Source organism: Lynx canadensis, chromosome X, assembly GCF_007474595.2.
Source record: "Lynx canadensis isolate LIC74 chromosome X, mLynCan4.pri.v2, whole genome shotgun sequence".
NCBI classification, from domain to species: domain Eukaryota; kingdom Metazoa; phylum Chordata; class Mammalia; order Carnivora; family Felidae; genus Lynx; species Lynx canadensis.
This window is the reverse complement of record NC_044321.2, coordinates 120,330,494-120,343,227: the sequence shown is the minus strand read 5'-3', so window position 1 is coordinate 120,343,227 and position 12,734 is coordinate 120,330,494. Positions and strand designations below refer to the sequence as shown.

The following is a 12,734-nucleotide window of genomic DNA, read 5'->3' as shown; positions in this document are numbered from 1 at the left end:
AGGATTCACATTACCCGATTTCAAGACTATTTATAAAGCGACAGTAACCCCCCCCCAAAAAAAAATGTAACATAAAAATAGACAAGCCAATTGATGGGGCACCACAATGAGTCCAGAAGTAGACTTTCACACAGCCAATTGATTTTCAAGCAAGATATCCAGACAATTAGGGGCGCCTGGGTGGCTCAGTTAGTTGGGCGACCGACTTTGGCTCAGGTCATGATCTCACAGTTTGTGAGTTTGAGCCCCGCATCGGGCTCTGTGCTGACAGCTCGGAGCCTGGAGCCTGCTTCGGATTCTGTGTCTCCCCCTCTCTCTGCCCCTCCCCTGCTCATGATCTGTGTCTCTCTGTCTCTCAATAATAAAGAAATGTTAAAAAAAAATAAAAATAAATAAAAAAATATAAAAGATGTCAAGGCCACTCAATTGGGGAAAAGATCATCTTTACAACAGACAGTGCTGGAGAAACTGGATCTCCGTATAGAAACAATAAATAAATTGTGAATTCACCTGACACTACACACAAAAATTACCTCAAAATGGATCATAGTCCTAAATGTAGGAGCAAAAAGCCTACAACTTCTACAAGAAAACAGGATCAAATCGTACGGAGTCGAGTTTTGTAGAGACTTCTTAACTGTGCAAACTATAAAATTTAAAAAATCCAGACATTGTGCTTCGTCAAATAAACCAACTTCTGCTCTTCAAAAAAAAAAATAAATAAATAAACAAACAAAAACAAAAACAAAACCAAAACAAACCCTCACTGTTATGAAAATAGAAAGGCAAAGCCCCACTCTGGAAGAAAATATTTGTAGACCATACCTGACAAAGGACTTGTATCTAGAACTCTTACAACTAAATGATAAGACAAACAAATCAATTAAAAATGGGCAAAAGATTTGAACAGACCGTTTACCAAAGAAGATATATGAGTGGCTCAGAAGGACAGGAAAAGACGCTCAACATCATTAGCCAAGAGAGAAATAAATATCAAAAGTACAATTAAATACCATTTCATTGTCCCCACCCCTCCCCCCCCCAGGATGGGTGGAATGAAGAGGACAGATAAGCGTTAAGGACGACGTGTCATAACCAGAACCCGCAGACGCTGCTGATAGGGATGTAAAACGGGGCAGGTGTTTAGGAAAACTTAGTCTGGCGGCTTGTCAGCAAGTTACACGTAGAGTTACCATAAGACCTACCCCCACTGCTAGCCGTACGCTCAGGACAAATGAAGACATATCCACACACACACACAAACTGCACTCAAGTGCTCATAGCAGCTTTATTTGCCATGGCCCCGGGCTGGAAACAACCCAAATGTCCACCAGCAAGCATTCAACAGGTCTTGCGGCCCACCCAGGATGATACCTCTACATGAGGCGGTCAAAGAAAGATGAATCGGTGACCTGCAAATCCTGGGGGGGGGGGGGGTCCCTGTGTCGTGAAGTCATAGACACATCAGTAGGAGCATGAGAGGGGATGAGCTCGTGAGCCCACAGCAAGTGGCAATTCCTGAGAACATTTGAGGTGCTCACGTCAAAGAGTCCCGGGTCAACACCTAATGAACATCAGAAGCATCTGGCTGACTGTCGTGTGTATACCTGGAGGCCAGCCTTCAAAGTCACGCGCCCTAGAGGTTATGATATACACTAACGTCCCCTCCTCAGTGTTAGAATAATTCTTTGATGTTAAAAAAAAATCGCTCCTCGTCAGGAAGCAGGTGGAGATGAAAGTTCTTCGTCTGGCACCCGAGGCTTTCTGCACTCTGCTTCTCATGACCATCTGCCCCCCAACAGTCCTACCAAAATCCCTCTGCTTTTTGGGGGTTCCTGACCACACCATGTGCCCCCTCTTCTTCCCCCTACCCTGCCCGAAATCCCTCCACCTCTCCTTCCCTTCAAGAGCCCCCCTGCTGCTCGCTCCGGCCGTGGCTTCAAGACGCACTTGTCTCTGCCGCCTGACAAGACATACACGTAGTAGCATCCCCACCTGAAAGCCTGCTGTGCTCCTCCGGCTGAGGAAAGGAGTGAAGGTCCTGGCCCGTCCTGAGACGTTCACGGACAATCGGCCGTGCCGTAGGCATCCCGCTGCGCCCCTGCTGCCATAACACCCACAGAACCAACCTCGGGAGCGAGAGCAAAGCAAACACGTAGAAGCTAAGGATGTTTGGTGACAATGGCAGCACAGTCCTGAGAGCCCCCTTCCCAGGCCTGTTTTTCCCTCCCTTAGGGGCAAGTCTGGGATTATAGCCACACAGTCACAGGGAACACAGCTTTCCCTATCTCTTTGTTTGGAGCACCTGCCAGCTTCACAAAGCAGAGCTAGTCTCGCGAGCTACAATCCGAGCAAGGTTGTAGACACGGTCCGTTTTGCGGAGATCTATGTTCCCGGGCCTACGTAAAGCCCCAGACAAGGATGCTGCCGTCAGTCAGGTGACAACTGCGGGACCGCCCTTGCAACTCAAACACGGCCGCGCGCAGGCAGGCGCAGCTGGGGCAACCATAATCAAGGGCAGACGGGATCTGGTGGCTCAATGACCATCAGAGATAAAGGACAGAGGAAAGGGCCGAGGACCTCAAACATGGCTAGGGGAAGACGGAGATGGAGAGGTTGCAGGGCCTATAGTACAGACAGGTGTCCACCCTGGAGTCCCCCCACAGCGGGAGGCCACGAAGCAAACCACGGAAGGGTGAAGGTGGAGCCACCTTCTATACAGGCCCGCACGGGGCTGGACGGGGCACCCACCCGAGTGAGTGTGCGTGCCGCCATGTTGCCTGAAGGAGCAACTGGGAGGAAGACACAGCTGGGTCTCTCGGGGGACGGATGCGCCACTCTGTCCTTCCTGATCTGAGTCACGGTGTCCCACCGGCCGGGGGTGGCAGCTCTTGATGCCCATGTGTCTCACCCTCCAGGGTTTCTGCCTTCCCTTCACGCCAACGTAGTGCCTTGGCTTTCCCCCACGATTCCACACTTAGAGTTTTTCCTGGGACCTTTAGCCCGACTGCCATCTGGTTACTTTACAGCACGAGAGGGCTCCTCTAACGCCAGCACTCTTAGACCCTCATTTGTTCGCGCCCAAAGTAAATGAATGCGGTCGAGGCAATTCACCAGTTACGTGGAGGCACCGCCACAGCATTTAAACGGCTCTTGGAAAGTCTGCATGGATTCACAGGGCGAGTGGTCTCAACGTCAGACACACTGTGCGCTGGCACCGTGTCTTACGGGGCCGTCCCTGAAGCACACCAGTCGAGAAGCGCGACGGGGCCGACGTCCAGGGAAGTTCTTGGGGAAGGGACTGGAAAGCCGGCAGGATGTCCTCCAGTAGCGTGAGCTTTTGCGTCCAGTTGTGTGGGAGCCCAATTTCAGAGCACATTAGAAAGAAAACCACAAAATCAAGGTGGTTCATCCAGTAGAACCCATGGGATGACATTCCACGGGGGCTATGACTCTTCTTTAGTGAAGCCGGTTACTGACTGGCCTGCAGAGTTGAGACGGCTCACTTACTACGGTGATGGAAACAGACATCAGAGCCCCGGGATCTGATCTCTTTCTAGTTCCCACCACCGCGTGGCAGTTGTCATCCCAATGCCTCCTGCCACTGTCTCTTGTTCTGCACTGGGATTGGCTTCCTGAATCCACCCCAGCCCTGGCAAAGATCGCGCCTCAAAGAAACACGTGCTTCCACACGTCCTGTCCGTAGACTTCAAAGACAGTGGCCTTAATACTTCATGTTTCTGAGGTGCTGACAAAGATGAATGTGACACAAAGAGCAGAAGGCAATCGAAGGACAAGGGGACACAGACCCTGTGAAAGGGGCTCTGAGATAAAAGCAAGTTGCAAGAACTCTAGAACTTTCCGTAAGTCGTGTCTAAAAATCATTCTAATATAGCTATATAAAACTTCTATGTCAATGTGTTTCTATCTATCTGTATCTCTTGCTCCTGGAGTCGTCCTAGTGACTGGAGCTCCAAGAACCATGCTCGGAAGAAATCCTGTATTTCCAGATCTTCCCCACACTGTCCTGAGGGTGCTTTGAGCCTCTCACTGTGTGGCAGGGAAGGCGCACACGATCCTCGGAGGCCCATAGGGGGTGCTCAGCATACCTACCAGTTGCCCGCCAGAGGTCCCAGCAGTGGAGGGGGCTGGAAGGAGGAGGCAAGCCAACCAGGACGCTGGGCTGAGAGCACCCAGGGGCCGAACTCCTGAACCCAGCTCTGGGGACGGTGCGGACAGAACAGGGCAGAGCCTGCCAGCAGCCGCCACCCCCTGGCCAGCAGGAGGCTGCAGGAAAGTGCCATTTGAAGGGGCCGCCCTGTTTCCGTGGGGCTCAGGGGGAGGAGGGAGAAGAGGGGCCAGGCTCACCACCGCACCCATCGCACCCATCGGGTGTCTCTTTCTCCTGCCTGAGGTCTCACAGGGTTGGCGGGATTCTTATTTCAGGAGCGATTCACCAACACCCTTCCTTATATGGCCGGAATCTCTAGCTTACGTTACTCCTGAATACAAAAATGCTGAAAGCAAGTGAACGTGCAGTATTGTAAGAAATATCACACGAAAGGTCCGATGAGCGAGCCATCACTGGGCATGCTGTGTGCAAATTCGTAGCCCGTCTCGTTTTGTTCCTGATCGGCACCAGCCACAAGAGGTGGCCACTTGAGGGAGAGCAGCTAAGTGTGAAGCTTTAGGCACTGAGGGTGGGGAGGAGGGGCAGAGAGGCCAGGCTGGTCTGTGCTGCTGGAGTGTGGGAGGCAGACGGCAGTAAGTAGGGTGAGCCCGGGGCACCGGGCGGGAGGAGACGGATAGCAGCAGGCCAGCTCGTGCGGGGTCTTGCCCGGAGCCCGCTCCTGCGAGGGACCAGAGTGTCCCCTGACTCCCCTGCCCCGCCCCAGGGCTCCGAGAAGATGGGCCCCCGGGGCTGCTTCTCAAAGGAGAAGGCTGCGCCTCTCTGGCACGGGGACAGAGGGCCTGGAAAAAGAGCCGGCCACCAGTCAGCATGATGGCAGCGTGTCCCGTTTCCTCCCATGGAGCTGCGGGCTTAGAGAGGAGACATCGCTTCCCGCAGCCTGACACCTGGGCGTGAGCTGTCCACGAATGTGTTCGCCCAAGGCCGCTTTCGGACAGTTTCTTGATGCATTTGAGGTGATGTCATGGGCCGGCCACAGTCTAGTTGTAGAATTCCGTCACGCCCCCTCCCCCCCCCCCCCCCCCCCCCCCCCCCCGTTTATGACCTCTGAAAGGATTAAAGTGCTTTTAGTGCTTTTACCTGGAAACACCAAGAAGTCTTGGAGCGAAGCGGATGGTCCCACGACACGAGAGAGACCGCTCGTCCCTCACCGGAGGCGGCTGTGCCCACGACGGGGCCCTGCTGGAGCGCGGCGCTGACCCGCGTGGGGTAGGAGCATCTGGGCAGTTCCAGCACAGAACATGGATCTGTTCTGAGGTCTCTGTGCTTCAGTCGTGTCCTCAGCGATCAAAGGCAGGGGAGCGGGAGGCCCCAGGCCCCCTCCCAAGCGAGCAGGCTGTACTGCTGGCGGCCGCGCATTCGCGGTGTCCCCGGACTTTCTGGCCCTCGCACCCAAACAGGCCGGCGCCTTTCCCCCGTCGCTCTTCTCCCAGGGCTTCCCACCCCCGCGGCTGCCGCGGGGGCCGCCGCGCCACACTGCCCCCTCACAGGCTAGGCCGCGCTGGCCGCCCGGGGCGCGCCGGTGCTCCGGGAGGGACAAGCGGCTCCGGAACACCCTCCCGCAGTGCGGACACCCGCAGGGCCGCCCCTCGCCGCAAGTCGCCCGGCGCTTGAAGAGGGGGGAGCGCCTCCGAAGGCCTTCCCGCACTCGCCGCACGCGTAGGGCCGCTCGCCGCCGCCGTGCGCCCGGCGGTGCAGGCTGAGACCCGAGCGTCCCCGGAACGCCTTCCCGCACTCTTGGCACGCGAACGGCTTCTCCCCGCTGTGGACGCGCTGGCGGTGAATGAGCTGGGACGCTCCCTTGAAGGCCTTGAGACACTAGCCGCACGTGTAGGGCTTGTGGCCGCTGTGGGTGCACCGGTGCTTGAGTAGGTTGGAGCTGCGACTGAAGGATTTCCCACACTGCGGACACACGTGCCGCTTGTCGGCGCCCGGCGCACCCCGCGGCCTGAGACCCTAATCCCGCCTCACGCCGTCCTGTCTTCTCTGCCTCATCGCTCTTCCCTCACCGGAGGAGCCGCCTTGACCTCTCTCCCCGGGCTGGTCATCCCTGCCGGAACCCGTCTGTGGGGAACGAGCATGTTTCCCTGTGCGATTAGCGGTCTCCCCTGTGGGCCGGGCCACCTGGCTCTCGTTACCGGCCCGAGGGTCAGTCCTCGGGAGCTCTTGGGGGCAATGCTTCTGCTTTGAAGTCAACGTCCTGTTCTCTATCCTGTCACCTACAGAGACAGCGAACATCAAACAGTGTCACCCTCTCCCCCAAGCTCTGTTTAGGGTCTGTTGTTCTCACCCTCACACCAAAGCCGAGAAGGAATGAATGGGGGAGACGAGGACGCGGGGGAAGAGGCAAGATGACCGTCAGCGGACAGGAGGGCAAGAGGGGAAGTGGTGGGAACGAGCTGGAAGTACCGGAACTGATGTGACGCAGCAGGAGGCGCTCCCTCCATCTGGCGCCTCAACAGGGACTCCTCAGGAGAGTAAAGTCTGGCACAAAAGGGGAACTTCCCACCTGAGGTGGCCGCACTGCCCTGCTCGGGGGGCCGCTCTTGCCGAAAGGCTCAGGTGAGCCGGCTGCGCGGCCCTCACTCACCCGTCCGCACCCCCGCAGCAGCCCGTGTCCCGTGGAAGTCTGCCGCCTGGGGCTCGTCCCCTTGCTCCAGCCAGGAGACCAGGTGAGGCTTGGAGGCTAAAAGTCCTGTCCGTGGAAACGAAGCAGATCAGTCACTCCTGAACTCAGCCCAGCGTCAGCATCTTCAAGAACAGAGAACAAAGAACTCTCTAGAGATTGCCCCTGGGAAGGTCCCGATAAAGGGCAGAGTCCCTTTAAGGAAGCAAAGGACTTTGGATGCATGGGGGCCAGGCGGGCACGGGGAGCCCCAAGTAGGTGGTGAGTGGGGCCAGCCGGACAACGGTGTTATTCCTTGGCCTGCAGGGAGGTCAGGAGGCTGCTGGGACATGTGGCATCGACTGACGATTCCGGAACTGCGCTGTGAACCCTGCATCTGCCCAGTGAGGGTCAGAAAGAACCAACGGGAAGAAAGTAGTCTCCCTGTGTGTGGTTAGATTATAGAGTTTAAATCTGGAGAGAAGAAATGGAGGAAACAGGCCCCCTGCAGCCCCGCAGGCAGTGGGTCTCAGTGAGTCACAGTGAGCTGCAGTGAGTCGCAGTGGGGGGAGGGCACCCCAGCTCCTTTCTGGATTGATTCAGGCTGCAAAACCAAACGCTCTTCTTCTCCTGGGCCTCTTCGCCTGGCTTGGCTCAAGGAACAGAAACTGCTAAACTCTGTACGGTGCAGCCTTGATAAAAATAAATGAAGTCTCCAAGAGCGCACATGCACATTCAAGGATAACGTGCGTCCACCTTTTGGGTAGAAGAGGTCTAGTCAACCCACGACTTTCTATGCAAAAGTACTATGATGGGGGCCCGTGCGCTTACCACTTACGGGTCAATGCACGTATTCTCGGGCTTACGGTAACCAACAAGCGATTCCGTTCAGAGATCCAGTAGCGGCGACTGGACGTGGGTGTGAGGTCCTTACCCAGTGACACGAAATGGCGGTAGTTCTCCAGCGACACTCTCTTGTAGAGGATCCTTTGGCTGAGGTCCAGAAGCTTCCATCCTGTCTTGATGAAGTACACGGGCACGTCTTCAAACGATACCGGCACCTAAGGTGAGAAATTCCCGGGGCTGCTAGGGGAATTCAGCCCCATGGGTCGCAGGATGGGCGGGCGGCAACCAAACATGGGGTGGGCGTGGGGGTGGGGGTGGGGGTGGGGACTCAGAGAACTCAGCAGCTAAGGGGAGACTCGGGGTTGCCAGAGCTGTGAGGCTGGGGCATGATGAGGGGGCGGACGGAGACGGTCAGGGAGCCCCGCTCACCTTGGGTCCGGCCTTCAAGAGAATGGCTGCCATCGCGGGGGTACAAACAAGCTAAGGGGATTGGCAAAAGCCAAGTGCGAGATGAGGCCCGCCCTAGTCCAGCACCACCTCGTCCAGGTTAGGTCCCAGTCACAGCTGCTGGCGGGCAAGACTCGAACACATCTTTCTTGGGGGACACAATCCAACCCATCACACTTTCCCGGACCGAGCTGCCGCCCTCTCCCCTCACCTGGGCGGTGGGCCGCCAGACAGGGAGTCCTGCCCACCTCCGGCGAGCCTTGGCTTCCTCTTTCTCATTCCTTTCTTCCCATGGGGGCGGGACCCCTGCACCCCGACTTTCCAGCCATCCCCGGAAGCTCCACTGCTGACCCCTTTTCCTCTCAGGTCAGGGTCCTTACAGAAAAACTCCCAACACACACATACCGCTCCGCCTGTAAACAACCTCAGTGTCAAGGAACAGAGGAAGACCAGGCTAGCGAAACGCACTATGGAGGGAGCCACAATAGCTAGGGGAGGGGTGCTCTCTGAAGGAGTCACGTTCAGGCTGAGAGCCGAAGGCTGCGGGTGAGCAAAGAGAGTAGCAGGCTAAGGGCATGGCTCGTATCTGGCCCTTGGGTGGGCCCAAGCCGGGCGGTCCCGGGGCTGAGACTGGGGCCGGGGTGGGGGTGCAAGAGGGCAGAGACCACGTGTGCGCCTTGGGGACAGGAGGCAGCGGGGGCTCACACCAGGGGCAGGAAGAGTCTGTCAGGGACAGAGCGGGCAGTGTCTGATTCCTCCGCCTCGGCTCTCGGTGCCAGGAAACAGCGGGGCCAAAGAAAGTTTGCTCCAAGGATGTGCTCCGCACCCAGCTGGAGGCCAGAACGTGCAATTCCCCGGTGGGGAAGCGGAAGAGCCAGGCAGTGGCTGGTGGGGAGCGGGCCCAGGATGCTTTTGCTGCGTGGGTGACTCCGGCTTATTCATGCTACGGGAGAGAGGATGGGGGGACGGGGTCCCGGAGCATTTAAATTGCCGCGAGGTCCCTCATCGCCAGTGACGAGCTGTCAACCGACACTAGCCCAGAAGAAATAAACTCATGCGTCTGACGAAGACATTCACATTAATCACATGGAAAGAATCCCTTAAGGCGGAGTGGGCGCGAAAACCGCCGGGTGACAGGCCTAGGAGGCGCGGATAGCCGCACGATGCCAAGATGTCTTCCCCTGCTTACCGCTGGTCCCGAGACAGAAAGCTAAGCGAACGGCTGCTGGACACAGGTCGGACACGCCTCCTGTGACGATGCCACCCCAGGGAGGGCACAAGTCTCTTGCCAAAGCTTGACTGACCCAATTCTAGTGCAGCCTTGTGCCCCCACACCCGGTTTATAAAGGATACCGGGGACAGAGGGACCACTTAAAGACACTAGCTACAAGGGAGCAACCGGGCCAATCTAGAAGGTGGGCTGTTCCCGCCCTCCTGCGTGTCTCAGCGCCAGGGGGAAAAGACGAGGCCGGGGAGAGAGGCCGCTTCAGATGAAAAGATAACCAGACGGCCAATGGTCAAGTGTAACCAAGTCCTTGATGAGATGCTGGCGTGAAGGAAAGAGGAGTCAAAGGCGGGGGGGGGGGGCCTGGAGGGCGACTGTGCAGCGGCTCTCAGACGACAGCAGGAGCCCGCGCCGGGCATGGGTTGGATGGATAACGGCCCTGGGTCATGGGAGGAAATGTCCTTCCTTCTTGAAGCACGTAGGGAGAAAATGGTATGCACGCTTCCTGTAAACTACTTCAGCAAAAACAAAGGAAAGGGAAAAGGAGAGAGAGGAAGAGAGAGCGAGAGAGCGAGAAAAGCAGGGAGCGAAGGATAGAAGGACAAAGGGAGGGAGAAACCGAGAAAGAGAGAAACAAGCAAACAAGGCAAGCTGGAGGCCGCCGCTCGCCCCGGGGGGCGGGCACCTGCGCTGCCTTAGACTGTCCTCTCGATTTCGTCTGTTTGCTTGCCGGCGTTCAAAATGAAAAGGGAGGGGCACCCGGGTGGCTCAGGCGGTTAAGCCTCCCTCCGCCTTGGGCTCAGGTCATGATCTCACGGTTCGGTTCGTGAGTTCGAGCCCCGCCTCGGGCTCCGTGCTGACAGCTCGGAGCCAGGAGCCTGCTTGGGATTCTGTGCCTCCCTCTCTCTGTGTCCCTCCCCTGCTTGCGCTCTGTGGCTCTCTGTCCCTCTCAAAAATAGAGAAAGATTTAAACAAAATTAAAGAAAGAAAAAAAAAAAAAAAAAAGAGGCAGCCAGTGGGCTTCCGTGCTGGTGCCTACAGAAGACCAGGAGATGGGGCTATTTCCCCAGGAAAAGAACACAGAAAACAAACCCCAGGAAAGGCAGGAGGCGACCCCACACAGGAACTGGGATCAGGAACTGGGGCTTCTTCATCTGTGAGGAGGAGTGGCGCCAGGCCTCTTGCAGTCAGGCTTCTTCCTTCCTGGCGGACTTCCTCTGGGGCCCGGCACTTCCAGACCCCGGCTGCCTCCTCCTGGCTCCGGCAGCCTTCCCTGGGGACCGCAGCGCTTGCAGCCCGCTGGGTGGGTCGGCCCCAGGGCCCTGGGCCTAGGGAGGCCGCAGGTCACCCCAGGGCCTTCCACGCTGCTCCACCCAACAAAGCCCTCGAAGGATCATCTAAGGATCAGCCTTGCAACTGGGGTCTCCCCTGTCCTGGGCGGTGGGGGGCGGGGGAGGGGCAGAGGCCGAACTGATGGTAAACAGGGCCACCTCCTAATGGGGTTCTGTCCTCGCCTGCTCACGGCCCTCCCCGGGGTGCCCATCTGACTCAGAGTAGACCCCTGTGGCCCCTCCTGGCCTCGCCCTGCCCCCCTCCCACCTGCTTGCTCCCTCTGCTCCTGCCACACCGTCCTCTGCGCATTCCCTTCCACACACCAGTCCACTCATACCTCAGGCCCTTTGCACTGGTTGTTCCCTCCGCCCGGTACACGCTCTCATCTCCTTCAAGGTTTTCTGAAATACCCTCATCTACTCAGACTCGCGACCCAACCCCTCACCTCCTTCCCTCTGCTCTAGTTTCCCCAGGGCACTTACCACCGATGAACACACTCTAGCGTCCTTCACGTAAGATGTTTGCTGTCCTGTCGTGTGCGCCCTGCCACTAGGCCTGGACCCACGTGGGGCGAGTTTTGCCATTGTCTTCCCTGCCATATCGCCAATGCCTGCAGGGGCCTGGCCCGCCGGGGCTGCCAGGCACACGTCTGTGGGACTGGAGGACTGCTGGAGCTCCTTCCCGGCTCAGCTCGCTCCCTCCCTCTCTTGATCTTGCGGGCCCTCCGTCCCACCCCTGGCTTCCTCTTCCTACACCTTCTTCTGGGGAGCTCCTCACCACCAACGGTCTCACCAAAGGGGGGGCACCACCGCCCCCGCCCCCTTGATAGCTAGCGGCCAGGACACGTCTGGGACCCTTACCGCCTGTGCCTGCTGAGTTCGCCAGGTGCCCCTGAGCAGGAGTACCGCCACCTCGAATTGCCGGCCTGCCCAGCGCGCGCACACACACACACACACACACACACACACGGGCGCAAAATCCAAACTTACCCGCCGGGGGCTCCCTTGCCAGCTCCAGGATCAGAGGCGAATCGCAGTCAATAAACATAGGCTGCTTTCCAGGGGCCCTCTCCCTCGCCCCATGGCCACCTGCCTGCCGAGACGCCCCCCCCCCCCCCCCCGCCTCCGCAGGGTCCCGCTCTGGGCCGCCACAGCCCTGCCAGGCCGGCATACTGGGGCTCCGCGGGCCGCTGCCGGGCTGTCGGTCCTAACCGCCACCCCCTGCCCCCCGCCCCCGGCAGGCCCAAGGCCAAGGCTGCCGCCTCCGAGAAGCCCTCGGGGACAGCGGCCCCAGGAGATGGCGGGATTCCCCGCCCGGTCTCGACCTGGTCCCTGGGCGCCGCTCTCAGGAGGCGCGTTCTGCGAGGCTGTCCGTCCTCCTCTGTCTAGAGCCAGGAGCAGGGCCTGGAGGCGGGCGGGGAGCGGGCGGGGCCGGGGCGGCGGCGGCGGCGGCGGCGTGGGAACCAGGCGCGGCGGGTGGGGGGCATGGAGCATGCGCGTCGCAGCGGGAGGGCGGCTGGGCCCCGCGCCGGTCCCAGCGCGCCCCACGGGGGATCTGGCCTGATTGCCAGGGCACCCCGGGGCACTTCTGCTTCCCATCTGGGCTGCTTCCAGGACTTGAGTAGCAGTGGCCGGCCCGCCGTGTTCCCAACCCCCCCCCCCTCCAAGGGGCCAGGGGAGGGGCGGCATTGGCCGAGCACCTCCCGTGGGTCAGACCCCGGGGGTTTTGAGTCCATCCAGTCATCTGTTCATCCATCTGGGATCCATGGGACGCTGTGGGGGCACCCAGTAAGAGACCAACGCACTTAAGCCAGGAGGGCAAAGAGGAGAAAAGGGGGTGCACTGAGGGGGGACCTTGGGGAAGTCCGTGCGCAGACAGATGAAGGAAAGAGCCGCACCCGTTTTCCATCTGCCGCCCCTGCCCCCCAGACCTTTTCGTGACCATTGAGCTGGGCTGCAGGTTGGGCACCGGGGTCTCCATTTTCCCACAGGTCACCGTCCACGTGGCAGAGCCAGGATTGGAATCCAGGGCTGACTCGGGACGCATGCTCCACTGATAATGGGTTACCTGAGGTCAGGACTATGAAAGAG

At 58.6% G+C, this 12,734-nt stretch overlaps 2 protein-coding genes across 4 annotated transcripts in view; one reads left to right on the top strand and one right to left on the bottom strand.

Annotated features, from left to right (window-relative positions):
* The window catches only part of HAUS7 (HAUS augmin like complex subunit 7), a 23,805-nt gene extending 17,913 nt beyond the window's left edge, over nt 1–5,892 (top strand). Inside the window, exons 7-8 of the mRNA XM_032592089.1 lie at nt 5,284–5,398; nt 5,590–5,892. Coding sequence (XP_032447980.1) covers nt 5,284–5,398; nt 5,590–5,892 — 418 coding nt within the window. The remainder of the gene's footprint in view (nt 1–5,283; nt 5,399–5,589) is intronic.
* On the bottom strand, nt 1,275–11,777 carry ZFP92 (ZFP92 zinc finger protein). Of its 3 annotated transcripts, XM_032592135.1 has the most exons (7): nt 10,405–11,777; nt 8,793–9,824; nt 8,299–8,500; nt 8,070–8,120; nt 7,729–7,855; nt 6,780–6,884; nt 1,275–6,408 (listed from the first exon to the last, which is right to left on the bottom strand). In XM_032592135.1, exons 4-7 carry the CDS (start codon nt 8,100–8,102, stop codon nt 6,146–6,148), a joined length of 528 nt encoding a protein of 175 aa, XP_032448026.1. In that variant the 5' UTR covers nt 8,103–8,120; nt 8,299–8,500; nt 8,793–9,824; nt 10,405–11,777; the 3' UTR covers nt 1,275–6,145. The 3 variants fall into 3 exon arrangements, with proteins under 3 accessions (XP_032448026.1, XP_032448024.1, XP_032448025.1); XM_032592133.1 differs by having other exon boundaries at nt 8,070–8,500; XM_032592134.1 differs by lacking the exon at nt 10,405–11,777 and having other exon boundaries at nt 8,070–8,500; nt 8,793–10,127.
* Between the last annotated feature and the right edge of the window lie 957 nt (nt 11,778–12,734).

Bases quoted from the DNA above. Each gene is read 5' to 3' on its own strand.
- ZFP92 (XM_032592133.1), bottom strand. From the start codon at position 8,102: ATGGCAGCCATTCTCTTGAAGGCCGGACCCAAG. The intron at 7,856-8,069 runs GTGAGCGGGGCT...TTCTCACCTTAG, and splicing joins TCTTGAAGGCCGGACCCAAG to GTGCCGGTATCGTTTGAAGA. The intron at 6,885-7,728 runs GTAAGGACCTCA...TTCCACGGACAG, and splicing joins CCGCCATTTCGTGTCACTGG to GACTTTTAGCCTCCAAGCCT.